The sequence below is a fragment of the Girardinichthys multiradiatus genome, chromosome 13 (assembly GCF_021462225.1).
Source record: "Girardinichthys multiradiatus isolate DD_20200921_A chromosome 13, DD_fGirMul_XY1, whole genome shotgun sequence".
NCBI lineage: Eukaryota > Metazoa > Chordata > Actinopteri > Cyprinodontiformes > Goodeidae > Girardinichthys > Girardinichthys multiradiatus.
This window is the reverse complement of record NC_061806.1, coordinates 9,557,604-9,585,157: the sequence shown is the minus strand read 5'-3', so window position 1 is coordinate 9,585,157 and position 27,554 is coordinate 9,557,604. Positions and strand designations below refer to the sequence as shown.

Here is a 27,554-nt window from a genome sequence, read left to right as displayed (position 1 = left end):
ACCAAACTCTCACCTGCCTCTTCCAATCCTCCAGTTCGTTTAGAGAATCCTCAGCCACCCACAATTCTATCTTCTGGGATCCGAGAGCCTGACTTCCATCCGTCTGAACTGTTTGATGGTAATCCTAATAACTTTGGTGGTTTTTCTCTCCAGTGTGAATTAGCATTTAGTCGTTCCCCCTCCCTTTCCAACCTGCTGCCTCCAAGATTACTTATATTGTTACCTGGCTAAAGGGATCTGCTCTGCGCTGGGCGCACGCCTATTTGGCATCTAACCCTGTTGAGTCTCTTAGTTATGCCATTTTTTTCAGTCACTTCAAGAGAGTCTTCGATCAACCACTCCAGCAGGAGGCAGCGGCTAAGAAGATACTCACCCTCAACAGGGAAGGAGAGCATTGGCTGAGTTCGCTATCGACTTCCGGGTGGCAGTGCAGGAGGTGGGTTGGGATGAAGCGGCACTCAGGGGTATTTTTGTTAATTCCCTTGCAGATCAAGTAAAGGATCAGTTGGTTTTGAGAGATGAACCCGAAAGACTGGATGAATTAATCAACCTATCGATCCGCATTGACAACCGTCTAAGAGAGAGACAAACAGAAAGGAACTACAATTCACAGTGGCAGCACTCTCTGGTGCCTCGAACCACTTTCCTCGACGCACTCACTTCCTCTTCAGAGGGATCTGCGGAACCGGAGCCGATGCAGATTGGTCACACTCGACTCTCCCCAGAAGAACGACAACGTCGCTTTGAGGGTGGTCTTTGCCTATATTGTGGACAAGGAGGACATTTTATCACAAGATGCCCCAAGAAGGGAAAAGAGAGAGCTCGTCAATAGGTCAGGGGACTTTGATGAGCATATCCCATTCTTCCCCTGTCTCTCGTCTGTGTATTCCGGTCACTATTATTGTTGGCCAAAAGAAGTTTCCTGTTGACGCTTTTATTGATTCTGGTGCTGAACAGAATCTTATTTCCTCGGATCTGGTTGATAAACTTCAAATACCCTCTCAGCCTCTCAACCATTCCCTTTCTGTCACTGGCATCACTGGTCAAACCATGTCTCAAGTGAGATTTAAAGTGCCTCAGCTTCACATCATCACCTCTGGTAACCATCATTGGGGTGAGTTCTTTGTTGTCTCTTCCATCTCTCCACAATTAGTTTTGGGGTTTCCCTGGTTGCAGAAACATAATCCTGCTATTAATCGGGTGGAGGGCAGAGTAGAGAGATGGAGAAATCTCTGTCGCCAAAACTGCTTAGGAACTGCTGTCTCTCACTCTATCAAACAACTCAAACCTTCTGAGCCTGTTGATCTGTCCAAAGTTCCACCTGAATACCATCATCTCTCACCTGTGTTTAGCAAACAAGGGGCTCTTTCTTTACCTCTGCATCGCCCCTATGACTGCCTTATTGATCTCCTCCCAGGCGCTCCGCAACCATCCAGCAGACTCTTTAATCTCTCCGGACCCAAGAGAAAGGTCATGAAAGAGTACATTGAGGATTCTTTAGCATCTGGGATCATTCGTCCATCTACCTCCCCTGTTGGCGCCGGATTCTTCTTCGTGGGTAAGAAGGACGGCCCATTAAGACCCTGTATTGATTATAGAGGATTGAATCAAATCACTATTAAAAATAAATACCCACTACCACTTATTGATTCCATACATGAACAATTACATTCTGCCAAGATCTTCACTAAACTCGACCTGCGCGATGCTTACCATTTGGTCCGGATCCGAGAAGGTGATGAGTGGAAAACAGCATTCAAAACCCCCCTAGGACATTTTGAGTATTTGGTTATGCCTTTCGGGTTGACTAATGCACCCGCTGTTTTCCAGGCTCTTATTAATGATGTTCTTCGTGACTTTCTCAACCTCTTTGTTTTCGTTTATCTGGATAACATTTTGATTTTTTCCTAGGACATAGAACAACATCGCCAGCATGTTAGAACAGTTCTCCAGAGGCTTTTTGAGAATCAATTCTTTGTTAAAGCCGAAAAGTGCGAATTCAGTGTCACATCTGTGTCTTTTTTGGGTTTTATTTTTGAGGCAGGCAGGTACAGAACTGATCCCGAGAAAACCAAGGCATTGGCAGAGTGGCCTACTCCAACTGATCGCAGGCAACTTCAAAGGTTCTTGGGATTTGCAAATTTTTATAGGAGGTTTATAAGGAACTACAGTCAGGTCACTGCACCTCTCACTCAACTCACCTCCTCTCTGAAAACGTTCCATTGGACTCCTGAGGCAGAAAGGGCATTTGGGGAATTAAAGACTCTATTTTCTTCAGCACCCATATTGACCCATCCTGATCCATGTGCACAATTTATTGTAGAGGTTGATGCTTCTGACATTGGAGTAGGGGCTATTCTATCTCAACGGTCTCCTCTGGATGATAAGGTACATCCATGTGCCTATTGTTCTCGTCGCTTGTCTCCAGCAGAGCAAAATTATGATGTGGGCAACCGTGAACTTTTAGCCATCAAGTTGGCGCTTGAGGAATGGCGGCATTGGTTAGAGGGTACTGAAGACCCTTTTCTCATTTGGACTGATCATAAGAACCTCTCCTACATTCAAAATGCCAAGAGACTTAACCCCAGACAAGCCCGTTGGTCTCTGTTTATTGCTCGTTTTAATTTTTCTATCTCCTACAGACCCGGTTCCAAGAACATTAAGCCTGACGCTCTCTCTCGCCAGTTCTCTCATTATGACCAACTCAAGACTGAAGCTTCCATCCTACCGGATTCTTGTATTGTGGGCGCCCTCACCTGGGCCATTGAAAAGGACATCAGGGAGGCACAGAGGTCCGAACCTGACCCAGGTACTGGCCCAGTGGGCAAGCTGTTCGTTCCCAGCTCTGTCGTCAATAAAGTTCTGGATTGGGTGCACAACAATAAATTGACTTGTCATCATGGGGTGACTCGTATGATCACATTTACCAAAAGGTATTTCTGGTGGCCGACTATGAACCTCAACATTAAAGATTTTGTTGCAGCTTGTCCCACATGTGCTCGAAACAAGAACACTAATCAACCCCCTGCTGGTCTTCTTCAACCTCTGCCCACCCCTAGCCGCCCCTGGTCCCACATTTCGGTTGATTTCATCACTGGTCTCCCGCCATCTGACGGTAACACAGTAATCCTTACTGTTGTTGACAAATTCTCTAAAACAGCCCATTTTGTTTACCTTTACCCAAGCTTCCGACTGCATTGGAGACTGCCCAACTCCTGGTTCTCCACGTTTTCCGCATCCATGGCATACCTTTGGACATTGTTTCTGACCAAGGCCCGCAGTTCATCTCGCAAGTTTGGAAGGAGTTTTGCAAAGCTCTTGGTGCCTCCGTAAGTCTTTCGTCTGGATACCACCCCCAATCTAATGGACAGACAGAAAGATGCAACCAGGAACTTGAAGTCGCCTTGAGGTGCGTAATAAATGACAACCCCTCTTCTTGGTGCAAACATCTCACATGGATCGAATATGCTCACAACACACATACTTCCTCTGCTACTGGTTTGTCCCCCCTTTGAGGCTTCACTGCGGTGAGACTCAAACTACCATCTTCCATGCACATTCACCCTACTTTCCATGTTTCCCAGATCAAGCCAGTCTCGGAAAGCCCCCTGAGTCCTCCCACCAAGCCCCCTCCTCCTGCTCAACTCATTGATGACCACCCTGCATATACGGTCAATCGTATCCTGGATGTTCGGCGTAGGGGGCGTGGTTTTCAATATCTTGTGGATTGGGCAGGATATGGACCTGAAGAGAGAACCTGGGTTCCCCGTTCTCACATCCTGGACCCTGCTCTCATCACGTCCTTTTACAAACGCCATCCTGAAAAGCTTTCTGGATTGCCTGGAGGCAATCGTTGAGGGGAGGGTACTGTAGGATCTCTGCTTCTCCCCTTCTGGTTGGTTCTGGCAGCTCATTGTCTGCAGCTGCAACGCATTCTCCTAATGAGCTCATGGGCTTCTTAAGGTAGCTGCTGATACAGACCTTTGCTGGAACATAACATCAGTTATGTGGACTCCTGTCTGTCTGCCTATCCATCTGCCTGTCTGCCTGTCGACCTGCCTATCTGCCTACCTGCCTGCCAACATCTGGTAATACTCCCTCCTAAGGACTGCACTGTAAATATTCTCATCACCAGTACTCTCTCTCTCCTTGGATTCCTGGGTTTACCTCCTCTTCCTCTGGCTTCTGGACAACTCCAACTCAAGATTCCTTAAACAAAGTCTACAGTAGAAATAAACCTCATTTACCGTCTTATCCTGTGTGCTGAGTCTGTTTCATCCTCTGGTTTTGTTCTACTTCGACTATCTAAGCAATTCATGATAAAAACGAACTAAACCTTGTAGAGACCACCCGACCTGAGATGAACAGCACTGAGTAGGTACTAATGGAAAAGAGGTAAATGGAGACCACATCCCAAACCCAAAACCTATTCAATGCCCTTTGCTAAAGATGGATTTTTAAAATATTTACACCCAAGTTGAATGGTTAAAAAACACCCCTATTTCAGGGTTTAAATCATGAATAACTTTTATGGTCGTCTCAATCAGATTTAAGTTGTTAAGTTAAGGACTTTGACTAGACCACTCCCAAACCTTTATTTGGTTCTCTTTGGCATTCAGAAGTGGACTTGCTGGTCTGGTTTAGTTCTAAATGTCCTAAACTGATGGCTGGACTTTCTCTTTTGGCATTTTCTGGTAGAGAGCAGAATTCATTATTCCATTAATTGCAGGAAGTTGTTATAACCCTTTCCAAACTGATAGATTTGTTCCTCATCTGTTCTTGAATTTATCTAGATCGGAGCTTGATGTTTTGATTTTGAGATCTTTCAGCCTGCCTCAAGTTTCCAAACCTGTTCTACTTAAGTGGTTTTTGATAATCGAAGTCTGGCACTAATTAGCTTTAGGGGACAAATTATTTTTCACATTAGGCCAGGTTGATTTCGATAGCTTGTCTTCTCTTTATCAGGGAAATCATGATTTGAACACTGCTTATGTGTGGTTACTCAGGTATTTGTCTGATATTAAAATCTGTTTGATGATCAGAAACAATTCAAGTGTGACAAAAAAAAACAAAAAAAACCAACACATATGTAAGGGGGACAACTACGTTTCTGCAGCTCTGTAGGTTAGAGGAGTGCACAAAAGAGATCCAGAAAGGCTTACTCACCCTGTGGGATAAGACGGACTAACAAAGAACATCAGCCATGCTAGTCTTTATATTTACCAATAGATTAAAACTTTGGCAGTATGGTGCAAGAGGGTACTCAGGATTACATCAGATTGTCATCTCCATCCTGCATTATCAGCAACAGGACAGGTAGTGGAAGGGAGGGTGAAAAAGTAGATGGAAATACCCCGGGATCATAACAGATTCATTCTTGAACCCTGATAAAGACAGGGAAAATGGAGCATAGCAGAACTCTGACTCACTGCTTGTTAAAGGAAATATTTTAAATATTTTATACCTGTTGTCAGAGTTACTTGTCAGGAATGCGCTACCTAGACCCCTCAGGTCTTCACTGATGGGTTTACTTTCAGCTAAACAAGGGGAAGCAGCATTTACCCTCTATGTTCCTAAACTCGGAAACCAAGTCCCAGAAAACCTAAGATGTGCAGAACCTGACATCTGCATGTTACTGTAATTCTTGAGTTGCATTTCTTTTCTTTTAATTTCTTTGTACGCCTTTTTTAATTACACCGAATCGCTTTATACATAAACCTTGCAATACAAATAAAATTGCTTTGCTTTGCCCTGAAATTCTGTTTTTTTTCCCAACCACTGCTCAATTGCAGCAGACTACATTCACATCGACTTCTTTCTCACATCTGTTTGAACAATCCCACATGGTCACAGGGAGGCACTGTTGTCACTCTCCTTACAGTCTGTCAGCTCACACCAAACACATGCTGATCATATAGAGTGCACCCTTTTAAGGAGTTAAGAGTACTCATCATCACCCCCCCGGCTCATCTTCTTTCAAAGCCAACAGGTCGTGGACATATCGGGGTCTCATTATCCTCGAGGTGACACAACCCCTGTGACATCCTTGTGCTTAAATGGGATCTTATGAGGATTGAACCCTGATAAGATGGGCCCTTCTGTTTAAATCAGGGAGCATTTAGCCCAGAGTAACTGCGAGGAAGATCTCTGATCATGCTGCTTTTTGATATCTCGATTAAAAAACACAAGAGTGCAAGCAGAACAGCATTGGCATACATACCACACATGACACCCCGAGGCACTGAACAGGCCATCTCTGTAGTCAATATAATATTTAGTGGGCTTGGACAGGTGACAGAGTGGGTGGCCATTCTGCAATGATCAAAGTAACAGTTTGTCAATGTAATGGTCTGCTGTTCCTCACCTTTTACACCCATATCACTGAGCGTTTCTCATTGCTTTGTTTACACCCATGCTACTGCCCTTGTGCTTGGCCATGAGTGATATGAAAACGCTACACCATAAACCATAATGATTTTCACTGCAATGAATGTGTGTTACCGCCACTTTACAAACACACCTTTTGTCAGATAAACAACCACAAGTGTCTTGAGGAAACATGCATTGGTCACCAGGTCTGACTCCAAGACTGAGGGAGGGTTTATTTATGAAGACAGGGAGCAACAGATGGCAAGCATATCTATAAATAAGTCGCTCTTCTGCAAGGGAGATTAGTGTATTTGAGCCGTATTTTAATGGTCTCTGGGAGAGATTAAAAAGTAAGCTGATTCATAATGTGTTTCCTTTTGCTGTGAATCAGAGAGGAAAGGAGTGTAGGACAAATCGGATAAAAAGAAAATCTCATACATGCTAAAAAAGAAGTTTTAGGAAAATATTGCCTCTGATGAACTTATTACAATGCCTTAAAGGTTCCATGCCCCTTTAATGTTTTTCCATTTTGTCACATTACAACCAAACGTTATATGTTATTGTGATTTAATGTGGTTGACCAACCCAAAGTAGAGCATGGAAGTGGATGAAAAGCACAAAGGGATTTCAAACATTTTTCCAAACAAATTTGAAAAGTGTGCTGGGCGTTTGTATCCAGCCTCCTGGATGCAATATTCTCTAGAACCTCCTTACATGCAGTTACACTAGCAAGTGATTTTGCTACTGTTTGTCTACTGTACATCTCTCCCACACATAGCATTTTGCATGCAGGCCACACAGATAAACTTTGGTCTCATATGAACAAAGTATCCTCTACTGTATATGTTTGCTTTGTTCCCTTGATGTAAATGAAAACTTCTTATGGATTTCTTGTAACAGTGCCTTTTTTCGTTCCACTTCTCTATAAAGGCCAAATTAAAGACTATATGACTAACAGTTGTTCTGTCAAGAGTTTATCCCAGCTGAGCTCTTCATCTCTGCAGCTCATCCAGAGGTAATATACTATACTTCTTGGATGCATCTCTGATTGATACTCTTCTCGTGGCTGTCTGGCTGTAGGTTTCAATAGATGGTCATATCTTTTATTATATTCTTACCATTTTAGAACAATGTATTGCACATGACTCTGTGTTATCTACCAAGATTGGAATATTGCATTAGAACATAACCTTGTTTTAAATTTATCCATAACTTTCTCCTTCACCTGTCTGTTGTGTTCTTCGGTCTTTATGGCGCTGTTTGTTCTTTCATGTTCTGTAACAAACCCGAGGCCTTCAGAGAACAGCTGGATTTATACTGAGATTGAATTAAACGCCGATGGACTCTACAAATTAGGTGACTTTTTTTAAGGGTTGTCAGTGTAATGGTGCTATTTTGTGTTGGCCTGTCATGTAAAATCCTAAAAAATAACACTGACGTTTGTGATTGTAACATCACAAAATCTGAAAATGTTGAAAAAATTAGAATACTTTTTTTAAGTAATTTTCCCCACTTTCTTGCTTTTCTTTGCTGACCATTCGACGCCTACAGATTTGAATTTTATTCATGAGAGAAACAACATTAACATCCAGAGTGTTTATTTGCACAACTAAATCAAACTAACAGATAGCAAATTTCAAACTTCATGGAGGATATGAATGTTGATGAAAATACATCCAGTCTTCTTGCCTTTAGCCTCTGGGTCACATTTTCTTCGAAGTTATTGAAATAGCATCTAGCCAGGGAAAAAAAAAGTCTCAATTATATAAGCAGTGCTGATCAGCCTACAGATAGCCACCCACCTGAGACTGCCTCTGCATCTTCCACATATATTGACAGATTTCTTATCTTTTTTTCTCTCTCTCTTTCTCTCTAAATTTTCAAACAAATGTGCAGCCTGTGTACAAATCCTGTTTCCCTACCATCTGTTGAATTCTTCACAATAGGCAATTCCAAATATATACTGTGTTCCCTGGAACCACGAGGAGGATTGGGGGAATGTGTGGATTTGTGGCAGCATATTTTTTTTAAATGCTTCCTGCCTGGATAAACTCTTTAAATGTAATTGTCTGTTTTCTGTGAAGAGAAATACAGCCTTGCCAAGTCAAAACCGGAGCACTATATTACCATGTTCTAAAGAAAGCAGAGCTCATTTTTTTAAATGAATTCACAAACACGCCCAGGAGAAAACATGCTTGAACTGTAAGAAGGTGAATAGATTTCCTGAGAACTATTGACAGGCATGTCCTAACAAGGAAAAGCAACCTAAGAAGTCATGCACTCCTGTATAATTGCCTAAAAGACTAAAGAGGACAATTACAGAACCACCTAAGATGTTCTATAACACTGCTGACTGCTTTGGCATTTGTGCATTAGTATGGAAAATTGGGGGCGGCAACCTTTGAACTTGTGGTGCTGATGAGTATGGCATCTTAACTCAACAGAAATGTTAAACTCAAAAACTAGATTTTTTTTTCATAAACAGGGGTGCTAATATAAATGTCAGAAGTAGCACTGTTATATGAAACAAATAAAATAAAACTGCTCAAAATGTATGCCTTTAATTCCTATTCATGTACAAGTTGGAGCTAGCACTGTCATCGTTTTAGTCACCGATTTAACCCACATGCAGAGAACACTCAGGAGAATCAGAAACGTTTAACAGGTTTATTTAGAAGAACGTAGATATTTGCTAGCGTGATGGGAAAGATTATGGGAGGTTTGAAAAGTTGAGCTCAAATTCATTCTGGAACAGTACCTGGAGCTGAAGTCAAATGAATGCCTACACTGCCTACATTAGAGGCAGAGCAACTGAACTTGAAGAAAGATTTACACTAAAGAGTGCTGCATTGTTCCTTTATAAGAGACCCTGTCAGGAGGAGCACTGTCATAGAGGATGACAGAAATAATACAAATGTATAAATTGTGTGTCATCACTTCCTATTTATGTAAAAGCCATCATTAGCGCTTCAGCTCAGCTAGCTGGTACATGAAGTTAGAAAAGCAGCTGTTTAGCCATAGTTTGAAAACTATGAAAACACTGGTTGTATTTTTTTCTTTTCACATTTATTGCTTTTTAGCCTCATCGCAACTATTTAAATTTGCTTAAAATGCAACAGAAACATTTTAGTTAAAATAATTATATGATAGAACTTTGTTTTTCTTATGAGCAGTAATGTTGTAAAGACCATCCTTGGGAAAAAATGGCAGAAATAATTTAACCCTGATTTAAACAGCTGTATTTCTGCTTCCTGTTTATGTAAAATCTAGCATTAGCGGTGCAGCACCGCTAGCTGGTACAGGAAGTAGCTTGTTAAAACTCCCATGAAACATAGATTCAAAATTAAAGAAAGGACTGAAGCGGCTGAAATGAGCTTCCCCCGTAGGGTGGCCGGGCATTCCCTTAGAGATAGGGTGAGGAGCTCGGCCATCCGGGAGGGGCTCGGAGTAGAGCCGCTGCTCCTCCACATCGAGAGGAGCCAGTTGAGGTGGCTCGGGCATCTATACCGGATGCCTCTGGATGCCTTCCTTGGGAGGTGTTCCAGGCACGTCCCACCGGGAAGAGGCCCAGGGGACGGCCCAGGACACGCTGGAGGGACTATGTCTCTCGGCTGGCCTGTGAACGCCTTGGGCTCCCCCTAGAGGAGCTGTAGGAGGTGTCTGGAGAGAGGGACGTCTGGGCGTCTGCTGAGTCTGCTGCCCCCGCGACCCGGTCCCGGTTAAGCGGAAGACTACGAGTACGAGTACGAGGACTGATGTTGTACAGTACCTGTTTTGTTCCCCATGTGACAACCAATATGCAGATTTATAATAAAAAGCATAACGTTTGGTGTTGATGGAAATGTGTTATTATTGTCACCGCTGCACTGAAATTTAGGCCAAGACGTTCATTTTCTATGTGTGTATCAGCACTTTGACTGACATCTGGGCTCCCCCCGTGTGTTTTTTATGTCAACTATAGCGCATGCAATTCAAATTCAATTCAATTCAAATATACTTTATTGATCCCCAAGGGGAAATTAGAATTCCAGTACAACCCATCCAAACATACATCATGACACAAAACAAGGGGGGGATGGGTCACCGAGGCTTTGCTGCCCACTCACAGGCGCTGCCCTTGCTAGATGAGAAAAGAGGCCCCATTATGTAAGTAGAGGAAAAAAATCCTATTTCACACTTTATCCTTAGCAGGATACAGTTTGAGATTGCAAAAAACCTCAGCACAAAGAAGCAACAAGTTGACAAAACAACATCATGCCGGGAACGATGAAGGCGATGTGAGGGGGTGCATATGTTTATCTTGAGCATGTGTGTGTGTGTGCAAGTGAGTGTGTGCAAGTAAGTCCATGACGCACTGTCACAGAGGCCATTGTCCTTGATGGTTCGTTGGAATGTTCATCAACCGGCCACAAAGTTCTGAGCAGGTCCACAGATGTCCTCAGGGAAGAGAGGGGGCAGAGGGACCAGAGCATCATGTTTACATAACTTCCAGGAGAGGTTGAAGATAGCCGTGAAGATAGCCGTGAAGATAGTGCAGGGGAGCCAAATTCAGAAAAACAATAATTATTTGGGTTAGGCTGACTCTTAATGTTCCATCAGCCTTGAGAGTTTTGCTGGTGCTTCTCAAAGGCGAATCCAAACAGCCAAATTCCTGGTCTTTCGCCAGATCCGAGCGAACAACTTTCTCCAAGATTTATACCATTTCACCCCTGAGTCCAGGAACCGCAACCTGCCTGCGATCCTGTGTAAGGATCACATCCAGTCTGCGATTCAGCTCACGTAACATCTCAGTCTGAGTGTTGATAGCCCTGAAGATCCCATCATACATGCCAGACAGCCTCACAATTGCCAGAACAGCTGCTGACATTCTCCGAATTTCTCGATATGCCAGGTAACCGCTGACTCCAAAAAGCAGAAATCCTGATATCAAACATCCAATTATATACATATCTTCAACATCCTCGACTGACATTATCGACAAACACACAATCCTCCACTTCTGCCAAGAGTCCATTGTGTATCCAGAGAAAAACGTCCAGCCCGGTCAAGTTGGGCTCTCCTTCACCCTGTCTTCTCGTCGAGAAAATTTGATGCGCTGAGTCTGTTCCCGCTTTCTTTTATCCTGTGTGACCGCTAACGGTAAAACTTTCTAAAATCATGTGAGCTTCGAAGGGTGGGTATAAACCGGCCTGCAGAAGAAGACAAAATCTTCATTTATATCAATGCATGCACAGTACTGTACTACAATCCTTTAGTATTAGAATTTATAAAATAAAGAAAAATATATTATTTCCTTTTTATAATGCAACTAGTAGTTGGCATAGTCACTGAATCCAATCCTGGTGCTGATTTCCAACAACCTTAGAGGGAAATATAACACTGCAAAAAGTTGCGAAGGTGTTAACTGAGCCTCTTGATAAACCACTTCTAATAGATGGATGAGTCTGCAGATGTCTTAACAAGTAAGCTTCTCCGTGGCCTTTCTTTAAAAAACACCTTTTGTTTTTCTTCATTTGTACCACTGTTTTCTTTTAAAGCTTGAACAGCATTCATGTTTTTCATCAAACAAAAGCCACCTCTAAGTCACATGCTTCGGCTGTTTGGGTCTGTCAGTGATTATCAGAGGCCGTATTCATGTCTACACCTTATGTTTCTATTCCTGTTGTAATTACGTGCAAGAAAATGCAGAAAATAACCGTTGCTTACCCTAAAACAATATATGCCTAGTGAGTCATTGTGTGTCTGTTACTTGTCACTGACTTATATTCTCACTGAAAAACTGATCAAAAGCAGAGCTAATAAAAACAAAATAATATTATGATCTATCAAATAATTTTCAGACTGCAAAAGCTTTCTGTTTTTAAAATGATGAGGTTCTTTAGGTTTGTTAGTGACCTTGTCACTATCTTACATTTCTGTTTTATTCAATATATGACGACTATCTAGCACATTTTAAAACTGATGAATGACTTCTTTAAAGCTAATAAAGAAAAAAAAAACATGCACAATATCATACAGCTCTTAACTTCTGAGTATGATTAAATCAACTCCTCAGTCTCCCAGAAGCCCACTCCTGGATGCTCTCCCAATAAAATTAAATATTGCACTTTATTTGATTTGCCCTCTAAAGTACTACATAAAATATAATATTATTCTGTATTATAACCTAATGTTACCCAGTGGTACTGTGTTTCAAAATATACTATAACTTGCTTTATTAGTTTAGCTGAAATTGTGCTCCCTTGGTGCACAGGATGTGCAGTGAGTCTCCATTGTGTAATATGCCTTAGATGGTTTTATGAGGTCTTGCGATGGAATGTTTGCAAACTTACTTTTCTTAAAAAAAAATCCCCTCATCACTCTCGACTAAATTGTTTTTACATCTGTTTTAACAGTAGGTGTTAAACTTTACACCAGTAATACAAAGCTTTTCCAAGCATCTATTTATTATAGGGGGCTACCAGACTACCTTAGATCAGGTTTATCAAAAACATTACAGCTCAAATCTTATCAACACAGTGACACATGCATACAGAGTCTTTAAAACATAATGTCTGACAATTTCAATTTCTTTTTTTTTTAAAGTTTCACAAGTACAATATAGGCATCACACACCACAAACTGAGTTTGAAAGAATCTGCTGTCACTGCAGGATAATTTAGTCCAGGGTTGGAAAAGAACAAAAGCACGACAACCTAGGGCTTTTAAAGCAACTTGGGTCAAAAGTTGATTAAATGGCACCAGAAACTGTGCAGCCTTGCAAAATTATTCATACCTCATTTTGTCATATTACAACAACAAACTTCAATATATTGTATTTCGATTTAATGTGACAGACCAAGACAAAAGAATAGGGAATTGTGAAGGAGAAATAAACTACATTGTTTTCAACTTCATTTGCATTTATCCTCCTTTATTATGATACCTCTAAATAAAATCAATTGCAACCAATTGCCTTAGGATTTCACCTAAATAGAGTCCACCTATGTGTAATGTAATCTCAGTCTAAATACTGATGCTTCCTAAAGACCTCAGTGGTTGTTGGAGAGTTTTAGTGAACAAGCAAACATTGTGAGGACCAAGGAACACATTAGGCAGGTCAGGGATAAAGTTGTGCAAAAGGTTTAAAGCATGTTGTGTTTTTTTTTTTAATGTTTTGAGCATCTCATGGAGCACTGTTGAAGCCACAATCTTAAAAATTAAAGAGCAGGGCACACCTACCAAGACATAGCCTTCCAGCCAAAACAACAGGCTGGGTACAGAGAGGTTTGGCCAAGAGCAAAAGCCAAGCAGTTCTTTGCAAGAAACTCTTAATGGGACAAATATCAGTCATGCATTCTACTGTAGAAATATAACTTTTGACCTACGTGTGAAACCCTATGCTGTGCAGAAAACTAATAATGGACATAACCCTGAACACACCACCCTTACAATGAAACATGGTGATGATGGCATCATGTTGTGGGGATGCTGTTCTTCAGCAGGGACAAGAACACCAGTCAAAGTTGACTGAAAGATGGATGGAGCTGAATAAATGACTGAACTTATATAGCGCTTTTCCAGTCACACAGACCGCTCAAAGCACTTTACACTAGAGCCACATTCACCCAATCACACTAACTAACACTCACACATTCATACACCGATACACAGATCGGTAGGCAACTTGAGGTTAAGTGCCTTGCCCAGGGCACATCAACATATGGCAGGTGGAAGCTGGAATTGAACCCACAACCTTCTGATTGCAAGACAACTACTCTTCCTACTGAGCCACAGTCGGCAATACAATACAATAAATAAATACATACACATCCAAAACTCCACTTTACTAGGAACTGGATAAAAAAATATATCATCATATACCAAGAGTCACCATCTGTAAATACCATTGATACCTCTAATCACATGACATGTCAATGCCTGTAAAAAAAACATGCAAAGCTTCAAGGGTAAGACAATCTGAAACAATACATGTTGTCAGACAGTACTTTAGCAAACAATACAGCAAATATAGAAAATATATCTAATGTTTAGTGCAACAGGCTGGAACATACAACCAAATCTATAAAGGAGTAGTTTCAGATATAGGATATTCCTGTTTTAGGATTTCACTGTCAAAGAGTAGACCTAAATAGAATTGAGAATCTGTGGCAATACTTAAATCTTGATGTTCTCAGACACTCTCGGTCTAGTCTGACTGAGCTTGAGCTATTTGCAAAAAACAGTGGGCAGAATTTTTTTGTCTCTGGAGGTGCGAAGCTGGTAGAGACAGGCCCCCAAACATTTATAGCGTAATGACAGCAAAATTTGGTTCTACAAAGTGTATTAAAGGTGCTGAATACAAATGCACAAAGCATCATTCAGATTTGTAATTGAAAAAAAACAAAACTTAAAAAACATGTTTTATTCCTATTAGCTCACAAATATGTCCTATTTGGTGTTGGTCTATCACATACAATCCCAATAAAACAAGTGGTTGTACTGGTACAAAATGTGGAAAAGTGTATATGCTATTATTATTATTATTATTATTATTGCAAACCACTACATATCTGCTGAAGGTAAGCAAACAGGCTGCATCACAAAGGAGGTTCGAGCTTCCTTGACCAGTCTGAACCTCTCCGAGGCTCTGCTGTGCCCGTTGAGTGACTGATAATGAGATGCTAATGGTTCCAAACAGCACCGCGGACAGCTCCCGGCGTGGCTCCGCCCCCTTTCCCACAGGCTGCGTGTTGCCGCCACTGCCTCACTTCAGCTGCGGACACAACAGAGGCAGCTTCAAAGAGCTTGTGGACGGACAGAGGCGAGGAGCACTGTGATGTTGTGTAGCTGGGCTGTGCCGGCTGAGCAACACTTTAATGGAGTAATACCCGCTGCTGCGTAAAACAGCTCATTGGGTTCGGAAGAAAAAGAGAGCGCGTACTCTGCGAAGACTGAAAAATGCCATTCTAGCGCGAGCGCAGACGGGTTCTCTTCATAGAAATTCAAGTTTGGAGCCATTTTTTCCTTCCCTTTTCATTCTGTTTTGGACCTTGAGCAACTTTTGTTTCCGTCGTGTTTAGACCTGCTGTCCATTTGTCTCGCATACTTGGAGCCTGAAAAGCTGTGGAGATGGAGAGCGAGAAGTACCTGCCGGAGCTTCTGTCGGAGAAGAACACGCTGGACCCGTCTTTTCAGCACTCCCTGCGACTGCTGGAGCTAGGTAAAGCACCACACCGTTGGTGAATAAGGGGGTTAACAGCTTAGCCGGGAGGGAAGACCGTGTAAGCTGCTATCACAGGGTAAAGGTTTAACGCTCTTTACGGCTCCAACCCGATGTAGTTCCAAAACCCCCCCCCAAAAAACAACAATTTTAAGTCTTCCAATAATTTTCTGATTGGTCTCACGTACATATATGGGTCATTTAAGCGTCGTGGCTGTGTTTCTAAAGGTGCAGAAGCTGAAGAAACTAGTACAAAAACTTCACATTTGAATTATTATTCGAGTAGACATAACAGTTTGTGTTTCTTTAAATGATGAAAGTTTGAGAAGAGGTGTAACACAATTTGATCCTATTTATTGGGCAAATTAATTTTTTTCCAGAAGTATTTATGTATTATAAAAATCTGGAAAATATTTTTTAAAAGAGCATGGAAAATTATTTGTGTTTTTAGACTTAATTCCCTATCCTATTATCTAAGAGTTTCAGTCCATCCATCCATCCACTCCATGGTTGCAGGTTCCATATTTTAAGCCTTTTAGTCTATCAAAATATGGAATTTTGACATAAAAATATATAGAATTCCAGAGTATTTAATTAAGCATTTTTAGCCTCCTGGCATCCCAGTGTCACGTTTGTGACTCAATGTAAATAAAAACAAACTATCCTCTCTAAGTTAAAGGTACATGTGTTTCCTGTTTTACCTGGAGACACAGACAGGACAGTAATGGATGTATAATCAGGATGAAGTGGCAGCAGCAGCGAAGCTCGCAGAAACTCTCAATATTCCACAGCCCGGCCCCTCTGATTCTAATCTGTTGGAAATTTGCAGTCACTTCTTAACAAAGGTCCTCGTGAAGCCCCTCACATTGGAAGTGTGCTGTAACATCGGTTAAGTGGCTTCTTCAAGTACAATTTGTGGGCTTTATCAAGAATAGAATGCTGCTGGTAGCTGTAGAAGTCACATACAAGGAGTTGTAATCTGTCAGCAGCCTTGTTCCACTGTAATTAAGTCTATGAAATCCCCATGCATGCCTCCTGTCATAGTTATTATTCTGACAGCTGGGTCTCTTCCAGTTCTCACACATGGAGACCTCTGGGGGTCCATAAAAGGGTTCCCGGGACAGCCGGGAGTAATTTGATTTTAATGTTGTTTAGTTTCTGGAGTCACAAACAGAATGACTTATTGTCGTGCTTCCGCCTGATCCTTTAGATCCCAGCCATATGGATATTTGTCTCGCATCTGCCGCCGATCATCATTGCTATGATCCTGTTCACTATTACGATTAATGGATGAGCTGCCACGTGAAAAGACAGGGAACTGACAAAGAGAAAGCCCCACAGTTTGGTGGAGGCAACAGAGAACAGTCCTAACTTTAAAATAACTACTTTTATCATTCTATTCAGAAGTTAAACGCAGCAGGTTTGGACATGTAAAACAAGTAAACGTTTCAATTGATTTGAAGATAGCATGCAAATCAATCCAGCCCATCTAAGAATTCAGTTCAAATGCTAAAAACCTTCAAATCATAGTATAAAGTGTAAACTCACCTTTTTATAAATCAATTTGTTCTAGATGTGTAAAAAACAATGACAAAACAGAAAGAAAGGTTAAAAAAAGCACACATCTCTAGCCTGTGACAAATTCAACAATCTAATAGACAAACATTGTCCTGATATCAGGTAGTAGTTTAATAGATTTGATTTATTTTTAGTGATGTAGAAATAACCATTTGCATTACCGTGTGCAGAAAGAAACTCCTTCTGGAAAAGGAATTCTTTGAAGTCATGATGAAAGGACAGAACTCTGATGATATTCTATCTTTCCATAATCGGAATATTATGGAATATCATGCTTATCACATTACAAAGTGATCTCATAAAAGTAGAAAAAACATAACAGAGTGCAGTGGTACTTTTTCTGTCTCCAAACACATCTCAGGGTATTAAATAAAGCTATCCTTGAGTGATGCTAACGTCTTTGTATTCTCTTCATCTGAAACCCAGTGCCTCCTTAATGAAATTACTGGTACTGAGACTAATGATCCTGACTATTACTGGTTAATGAATACAACAGTTAAGTAAGACAAACAACCTCATCTTTAGACTACTGTCCTCCATTTAGGACTACTGTTTTCATCTCTTGTAATAGAAATGGCAAAAATACGTTAGTAAAATTTAGTAGAAATGTAGTGTTTCATCCTAAGTAGACTGCATATGATAATATGCTAAAAGTTCTAACAAAAAATACAGCACAGAAATCTATAACATGATGTAACTGCTTTTATTATAAATCAGAAACACGATTACTGCTGCTGCTATAATGATATCACACATTGCTGTTATATTTAGCTGTATTAAATTTATCAGTAGCAAAGACACACAAACATAAGGACAATTAGAAAACAGAGCACAACAACATGTCTGTTGGGCTGAATGTTTTATTGTACCCAGACACCCTCATAGCTTGTTGCCAGCGTCAGTTTCAAAGCTGTCTTATCCTAAAAAGAGAGTTCAGGGGTGCTGTTGTGCTATTCAAGCTGTGATTGTCAGAAGTATTTCCAAACTACCCATGTTTTTTTATAAAAGATTAGCATAATTTCTACTCCTCAGCCAGCTAACTGACACTGTACAGAAACAGGTGGGGAAGGGGAAGTGCTGCTTTGTGCTCTGCAAGGCCAATGAAAATCATAGACACCCTGTATAAACAGGATTCAAACTGCAACTGCAGACTTTTTATTTATTTTACTATCTTTAATGAAAGAAAATACATATTTTAATCACTAATGCCCTGTCACAGCATTATTCATTTGTATAATTTCATAACAAAGATATAAAACCCACTAGGGATTGACTGAGGATCACTTTGCTCACAGCTGCTTAATGCATTTTTATTTTACACTTAACACAAGGTTCTTTAAAGATCAGCAACATTTTTACCACAGTAAAAATGTTGCTGTAAAAAACTCAGTATTTAAACTCTGTATTTATTAATACCCTTATTAATACCCTTATAAATTATTTTAGCATTATCACAGGACGACTCGGTATTATCTCTAACATTTTTTTCAATGATAATGACCAATGATAATTGCCCAGAACCATGGTAAAACTTGCAACAGTGTGCAGCTTGACCTAGAAGTCAGTTGCACACTGTTGCCTTATGTTCTATTAAACATCTGACCATAAGAGTGAACCTGACATTGGTTTCCTGCCTGTGATGGACAGCATGTATTGATCACCCAGGAAAAAGGAAAATAGTTTATAGATATAGATTCACTGAAAAAAAAAGGTAAAAATATAAGAAAAGCATAAAATGGAGCAGCACCGGATTTCAATAGAACCACGGTCCTCTCTATATGGGCATATGCTGCAATGATGGCTGTAATGACTGTGTGCGTATCAGTTGCAGATGGGTGTCTTGTTCCAAATTACAAACTATGGGGAATGCATCTTTCAGTAGCTGATTCATTTAAAGTAAAGTAGGTTGATTTCACTTAGAAAACCAGATCAGATCATGCTTATATTTACCATTTTACTTGTTATTCAAATCCGGGTTAAAAGTTTTTTTTTTTGCTTGACGTCCAGATAATCCTCACCGACAGAGACTGTGGTGGATCGTTAATGCCAGCTGAAAACACTTATCAGGCTTCCTTACTCCCTGTTAGCCATCTGTGTGCATGGTATCTTTTCTGTGGAGCTGCAACAACTGCTGACAAGCTCCCAGAACAAACTTAACATGATCAAATACCGCAGAACCGTGGAACCAAGGTCTGAGCCAGAACAAGTGATTTAAAAAAGTTATTCATTACACATGCTCTTCAGGTTTCACTTCCAAAAAAGTTGATTTTGTTTTGTTCCCACTAGGGGGCAAAGACTTCAGTTGGACACGGCGTCAGAATTAATCCATGACATTTCCTAAAGTAAGCAGAAGTCAGACATTTGGCCGAAACAGCGCGCCACGTCTCCAAAAACTGTAAATACTGTTATCGCTCTCTTACACAGCAGATGGAACACGATGCGGCTTAATAGAGCTCTTCTTCTGCCATCTTGCTGATGAGTTCTGGCCTCAATTATGCAATTGGCAGGGGATGCAAGAAACAGGGCCCCAGTTCCTCCACTAACTTGTGTGCAAATAAGCAATAGTGAGATTACCGCAGGTCTGCAGAGACTTCTATTTTAAAAAAAAAAAGAGGAGCATTGAGAGAAGTCAGGAGGGCATTGTGTTGGGACCTCGGGGACAGAGCATGCTGCTTTGATAAGTTCGGGCCGTTCTGAGGGCTCCGCTCCCACTTGCACCGTATCTCTGCTCTGTGACAAGCCTCATACAGTCGGCAGCAGGTACATGGAGCTGGAGGACAAATCTTAAGCTGAAAGAAGGTAGCAGTAGTCTGCATGGAATAAAACAAAATCCTCAGCAGCATACTAATGAAGAGCTTTCAGGTGTGGACCAAAAAAAGCAGTGGAGCATGAGGTGTGTGTGTTACTCCTGCCTCCATGCAAGCCTGTAAATAATAATTATATCCTCTGTGAAACTGACTGTTGTGTCAAGCATGGATTGTAATTTTTGATTGAAAAAAGCTTTGAAATTTTCTCCTCTAATCTTACTGAAAACCCGGATCTGACCCGCTGCTCGCCTTGTGCCCCTAACTAAACAAGGCTGCTGTAGTTTCCTTTACACTAACTCAAAATGAGGGAATGCAGTGAAGCACGCTTGCAGATTGTGACAATAAGACCTGTGAGATGCAATGTGTTGAAAAATAGTGGCTAACAGAATGTACATTTGCTGACTTTGTGAAAAAGGCGCCTGAAGCCGTGTCTGCGCAGCGAGCGTGGCACGCTGTGTTTCAGCAGAGCAGGATCTCTGCCGCCCTTTGTATGTGTATATGTGTGTGTGTGTGTCCATACGGGGCATTCAGGCAGCTGTAGGTCACCTGCATTTATGTCAGCTGCAAGCTTATAGTCACTTTCTCAAGCAGGAAAAGATTACATCAGATCAACAAAAGTTCTGCAAAAAATATATAGTGACTACTGTAATTATTTAGTATTTTAAATGGGCTCGTATGTATCATCTTTACATGGACATTGGAGTCGGTTTCAATATTTACACAAAAATAAAAAAAACATGAAGAAAAAAATTAATTTTCCTCCTGCGCCAAATATAATGTATAATTTATGTTAATATCAGTAACACTGATATATTCTTATTTTGTTAAATGTACTTAAGCAAAAATATAGAATAAACACAAAGTAGTAGTAACTTCTTATTGAACATAATATTTTCTTCATTTTTGCAACTTTGTCCTTAAAATATCACAAGTGCAACGAGTAGAAATTGATTGCCTAATTTAATTAGTTGAGCTATCTGCAGAAGGAGCTGCGCCAAAAAGCAAAGTTCACAAATTACCAGTCTGTCTCCATTCCAGTCCTCACCTATGGCCATGACATGTGGGTTATGACCAAAGGACTGAATCTCGGAAACAAACATGATCTTCCATCGAAGGGTAGTTGGAGAAAACCAAAGCTCACTCTGGAACTTTCTGCTGGTATCTTATGAAAATGACTTTAAACTGTAAGAATGGCATGATGGGAAATCTGAGTGGTTTTGAAGCTGTAGCCTTTGAAATGTTTGGTAAACCCTGATATCAGGAAGGGGCCCATGCCTAGAATAACCATAGGCTACTTCTGTAGTGCCTTAAAGTCAATATAGTCAAGTGGCAATTGCTCTACTGAGCAATATTTTAAAGAAAATAAGAGTGATTTAAATGGTTGTGGTTTACTGACTCTACCATGAAATCATTGTCCTCTCTGGAATTCCTGCACAATCTTCTGAACTATGGATAATTTCAAAGTCTGAATTAGTTTGAAAATCTGTAATTAATTGCCACATTGCAACTAAACACAACAAAAACTAAAACTAACTCTTTCCTCCATATCCCCCTCAGACTTTTGACTCCTATCTGAGGTAAATATTTTGTGCCTGAATATGCAGAATTTTACCTAAATAGCCAGAAAAATCTAAAAATGTGAGTTTTGAAAATGACATATACTATTGTCTGCCATTAGTGTTTTTATAAAACTTAAAGACATCCTAAAATTCTTGATTAATTACTATTTGTTGTTACAGAATTTACATCATATTTTTGACGTTTCTCATTCTGTATAATTAATATGCTTAAAATAACTTAATAGAGAAAGCTCAGAGCACTCTTGTCTGAGCAGTTTAGTGAATAGAAAAGTTGATAAAACCACTGCTCTGATGTACCATATCTCTTACTCAGCTGTCCTGCTGACTGGTAACGTCCCTGCTCACTGTCCCTGCATCTCGGTTTTCCAAGGATTTCTTTATCTGCAGCAAGTTCTTTTGACTAAACAAATTCTTCTGTGAGTAAATGAAAAATTCAGACCTTGCATTGCCCCCTGCTGACACAGAAACCTGTTTTAGTCTTCATAAGCTTTTAAAGACTGTTACAGTACACATTTGACTGATAACCTTAAAGCTCCTTCAGCTCACATAGAGGGGACAAAGAGCACCTAGCCACTTTATAGTTCCCTATGTAGGGAGGAAGTGGACCACTCAAACACAGATTTGTCTATACTGGGGAATTATGCTAATGTACTTTACCAAAAAAAAACATGTACCATACAACAGCATCAATGAACAGGGCTTCCGATTGATCATAGGTGACATGACTTGCAGCTTAGGACTAATAAATGATGGAGTCTGTAGTTGGATTGATGTGACATAAACGGTTTGCGAGGGAGTCATCCTCAAATAATTTCTGCATCATTTATTATCTAAAACTAGAGTTGACTCCAAAACCAGATGGAGCAAAATGCATTACCTATGGTTTAATAAGAAACAGAAACAGATATCGGAGGATTTTGTGTTTTAATCTACTGTTACACTGTTTCTTATCTAGGTTGGTGTGTCTCAACACATGCTATGTGGGTCTAAATGTGAAGAAGCTAAGCACATTTTGTAAAACATCACGTCATATCACTTATATGTGCCACCGTCTTGTTTATGTGTACATAGGGATGAAGGGTGTAAAATTCACTGAATGCTACTGTGTCAAGTCTGAGCAACTTACCAATGTTTTGGTGTCAATGTCTTGCTTTCTATCTGTCTTTCTAATTTTCATGCTAAATATTCAAGGTACTGTCCTTTGGCTGAAAGACCAATGCCCACAATCGATGAGTATTGCCAGGTAGTTAGGTAATTATTAGCTGAACTAACCAGAAAATAGGTCAGACTGCCCTTCAGTTAGAGCCATTGGAAGCATTTAATATACGATGGTGAAAGGACCTTTCCCGGGTCTCTTTTTTACCTTTCTTTATTTGCAATTGAAATGCATGGCATAGCCTACCGTTGGAGGCTGGACCTAAGCGGCTTGTGGTTTGTCTAAGGGAGAATTTTAGCTATGTTTTCCGATTTTCTGGATGTGAAACAAAACAGCATGGGGTTTGCTCAAACGGCTATAAAAGATGAAAGTTTCAGTTTTTCCTTTTTTGTTTAAAGGGAATTTTCTTTCCTGGGTGAACTTGTCATTTATGGCTAAGCTTTTCCCAAACAGCAAGTGCTACAGGTTAACTATGAGCTGATCACAAGATCTCCACATAAGCCCTCTCAATAGAAAAATAACAAAAACTCTGTATTTGTGGTTGTTGTTTTTAATTCACAGTCTCTCCACTTTGCTGGAAACTTTGACCTTCAGATGACGGACAAGCTCTTTGCTGTACTTTGTGTTCCTCGATATCTGGCTCACAAATTGTAAACACTATTGCAAACTACTTGAGGTAAAAATGTATTTTAAATCATCACAGACTTCTCGTAAAAGCAAATAGTTTTATCTTTTTGCTAAAATAAGTGAAAAACTAGAGTGTATTGTTAATATTAGTAATCATGCAGCCCTAACCATAAGTATTAATTCGGTTCAGATCTTGAGGCCCAGTTTAGGCATTATAAGTGAACTCCAACATGTAAGTCTCCACATCTTGTGCTTTTTAATTGGATCGTCCACAGCAGGGTTCCTGCACATTGTCTGTGTTATTAACTTGTAAAGAAAAACAACAAAAATATACATAACCAAAGGCAAAGGTGTAGGTACAAAAGTAACCTGATTGCAGACAGAGCACCCCATCATTAGTTTGAACATTTCTATCTCATTGGCATTACAAATATACAGTACAGTAATTTAGCTTTTATTTTTGCCCCTATGGGTTATGGTGCCCTGAAGTCAACTTAAATAACTTTTCTTCTTTCGATCAAAGCCAGACAGATGTTTTTGTTGTAGAAACAGTGCTTCGTATTGATAATGATTCACCGTTAGGCAAACACACTTTGACACGGCTTGTCGTGAGGTGGAGGTTAAAGCACACCTACGGTCCTGAATCTGTCAGTGGTCATGACCTGAGTCCCAATTCAATCTGCAGATGAAGTGAACCTGCAAGTGAACTGCGAGAAAGCAGCTTCAGAGATGCACTTTGTATTCAGACAATTAGCAGAGCTTGGCTCAGTGGGGATGGGGCTGCTGTGTAGTGTTTGCAGAGCTGCAGCAGCTCCCACTGGATTGCAGGGGTGAAGTGGAGGGCATCACTAATGCAGACAGGCTCATGCTAACACACCTGACAGATACCCTGTTTTCAGATGTGACCAGCCCTGCGACGGCTTCTTAGATTTCACCGCTAATGCAAAGTGCATGTTCTCAGTCTTTATGGCAACAGCAGTGAGGTGAGGATGCCAAAACTTCACTCATTCTGCACTAAGATACAACAGCTTTACTTTTACTTGAGTATCTCTACATGGTGTCTGTAACTGGGGTTACAAAGCAGGGGAAACTTTCTACTGAAGATGAGTAAATGGGGAAGTTTGGAAATAGTGCAAATTACAAACGTGAAATTTGAATTAATGGGAATTAACTGGCAGTCTTGTGCTTTGGGCTCAAAGTTCTGGCTGTCGTAGCCCAGGGTGCTAGAAATAATCTGTGCATGGGATGGAGGAATGCACAGCACATGTTGGGGGAGTGTCCTTAATATTCCTGCAATAAACACTGGGCTATATTCATGTTATTGAGGAACAGTAAATATATCAATATAAGTGTAAGAGTTTGCTAAATTAAATGTTTTCCCCTGCTATATTGAAAGTCCCAGTTAAGGTCCAACCTTCAATACTTTAGATTTCAGATCTATCCCTGCTAATTCATATGAACTCCCCCCAAATTCCCAGGGAAGGTTTCTAACTTTGAATTCAACCTGGAAAGACTCACAAAGAGAAGACAGGGATGCAGTTAGAAAAGTTTATTAAAAAGTTTATTTCTTTGGCGCTCGGACCCCAGTGGAAGACATGAATGCTGAGAATGACATGCGCTTAAATGAACATCTTAGGGTTAGATTTAGAAATGTCTTCCCCACTGAGATCCGATCCTGGTGGTGGTGTGGAGGCCTGAGGAGATTTGGAAAGAATTTGGAAGCCAATGGTGGAGATGGGGTGGAGGGGGGTCAAAGTTTTGTTGAAGAACGGAGGGTTCCATGTATGAAGATCTTTTAAAACGGAGCCTTGAAGGATGATTGGCCGAGGAGAAATGCAGACTTGGCGCTGATTGGTGGACCAGAGCTGCATGGAGGAGTAATTAATCGAAGCTGAAGGTGATGGTGAGTCTTCCATGTTGAATTTTCGTTTAAACTCCATAACTGCCAGGTTTTTGCAACCTCTCCAGTAATTAAACTCGTGTACCGTTATGATATTAGGTATGAAATTACACGATTAAAGCTTAAATTCTAAATCCAGCCAGATGATGAATAACTCCATTAAACTCCAACAGATAGCGGCTGGCTTATGCAGTGAAAATGTAATGATCTGACAGATATTTTACACAGTTTTCTCTTGCACCCTTAAATTATTCTTCTAGTCTATTTTCTTTGTGAATTCCATCAGAATGTCTTATTTTATTTCTTCCATCTCAATCTCAGATGTCTCTCTGTCATTTCAGATTTTCACTGAAAGAATTTGATATCAGAAGTCAGTCTGCTAGATAAACATGTGAAATCAGTGTGGTTTAAATCTGCTACATTCCTTTAATTGTAAGTAGCTGCCTTTGGATAATAAACCTAACAAAACTGTGATTAATGTTGTGAATGCAGCTTGTTAAACTAGCAGAAATCATCAGAGAATAAACCATACATGCTACAGTTTTCATTTCCTGGAGACTAAGAATCAAATCAGACATTTCTAAAGGCCTTATTTGTGTTTCATAGAGCTGTTTATCACTTGTTTTTATATAGTTTAAACTTGGATATTCTTCTGAGAAAACAACTTCGATAGATAGCTTTGACATTTATAGTTGGTAGTTTAGCTAACAAGGAGCAGCGAGGAAGAAGATTTAGATTAGTTTTACTGCAACAGTTATTGTCTTCAACAGATTCATTTTAAAAACATAAATGCAATTCCTAACGTATGATACAATAATATCTCTATTTTGTTAATAAAATGTCACTTCTGTTTAATTATGTAAGAATGCAGTTTCTATCTGTTAATATAGACTTATATAAATAGTAGCTAAATATAAGACACATGTACACTCCTAGGCTTTTAAACATAGTTCTTGTCTTGCACACATTGCATCTGAATTATTTTACCAAATTCTGAATTGAGTCAGGACACCAGGGACTAGAATTTGATCTCACAGCATGATACAGTGCCTCAGAAAAGTATTTATACCCCTTGAACTTCATTCCTTTTTTTTACCTTACATGTAATAGACCATTACAAAGTAGCACATCATTTGGAATTGGGAAGGATTTTTCTTATGAATGAAAACGTTCAGACTTTTCAATACTTTACCAAGACACTGTACCTACAGGTTCATAGCCTTACAGAAATAGCTGTTCTATGGTGGTAGTGAGCTCGACACCACAGTGTGGCTGTATTTAATTTCCATAAATAAACATTCTTCAAAGGAAAATTGTTATTTCCATTGAATTTTGCAGGTGTCTGTGAATCTGATGCAAAATGACACTCCCTGCATGTCTCACAGATGCTGCAGGCTCTGAGAGATTGGCAGTTTCTTATGCCCCAGGACGGAAAACTGGTTGCTCATCTTGTCTGATCCTCTTTCCCCACTGTTGTGTCCATTTTTTATTTATTTTTTCCTTATTACCATTGATGAACACATAGCTGGAGTTTTTGGCTCTCTAGTCCATGTTTAAATTAGCTGAATGAGGGAAAAAAAGTGAAAAAAGTAAATTACATGTTTAAATTCATGTCAAGAAGGAAAACAAAAATGCTAATTTTGCCCCACTTCTGCTGGATTTGTTGATTTGATGCTGTTGTGAATTTATTGTGAATTCTTGTGAGTACACTTATGTCAGACAGTAACTGCCTGAATGTTTATGTAGGGAAAAGCTTAAAGATGGTAAAAGTTAGCATTAAAGGCATGTTTGTTTTCTTGTTCCACATCATGAAAATCAGAAAAAAAACAGCTACTTTACACAAACCTGAAGCGCCAGGTCAAGCTGTAAGGAATGACCCAGTTTGGGTATACTTTAGTGCATATGCAGACCAGTGATGAGTATGTAAATAATTCACTTGCAAGGACCAAGCATGTTCAGAACAGCACTAGAAAACCTAAATGGAGCGATGTGTTACAGGCACTCACCGGAGTGTCTTAGTTGTGTTTGTTGGATTTACTCTTTAGAAAATGGTAACGGGTGTGTTGGTCCTCTCACCCCAAGTGGTTCCAATGTTGAACCACTGTGACATCTGTAGACCGCATGTTGGGCTGTTGCTCTATGGTAATACTGTCCAATGTGTCTATGAAACATCCCCGGATCTGGTGACTTTCTCTCACTGGTTTGACTGACGTTGCTTTCCAGCTAAACAACATGAAGATTTAGTCCAAATACGAAAGGGGAAAAAAAAGGAATACATTACGATGTTCACGATCAAGTAGGTCAATGGAGGAAGAGAACTGGTGACTTTCACAAA

General features: G+C 40.2%; 1 protein-coding gene across 3 annotated transcripts in view; it reads left to right on the top strand.

Annotated features, from left to right (window-relative positions):
• The first annotated feature begins 14,974 nt into the window (after nucleotides 1–14,974).
• The window catches only part of khdrbs3 (KH domain containing, RNA binding, signal transduction associated 3), a 205,915-nt gene continuing 193,335 nt past the window's right edge, over nucleotides 14,975–27,554 (top strand). The window contains exon 1 of one of the 3 annotated variants that reach the window (XM_047384667.1): nucleotides 14,975–15,571. In XM_047384667.1, the coding sequence (XP_047240623.1) occupies nucleotides 15,481–15,571 (91 nt within the window). In that variant the 5' untranslated portion in view covers nucleotides 14,975–15,480. The remainder of the gene's footprint in view (nucleotides 15,572–27,554) is intronic. The other 2 variants (XR_007041146.1, XM_047384666.1) reach the window with 2 other exon arrangements.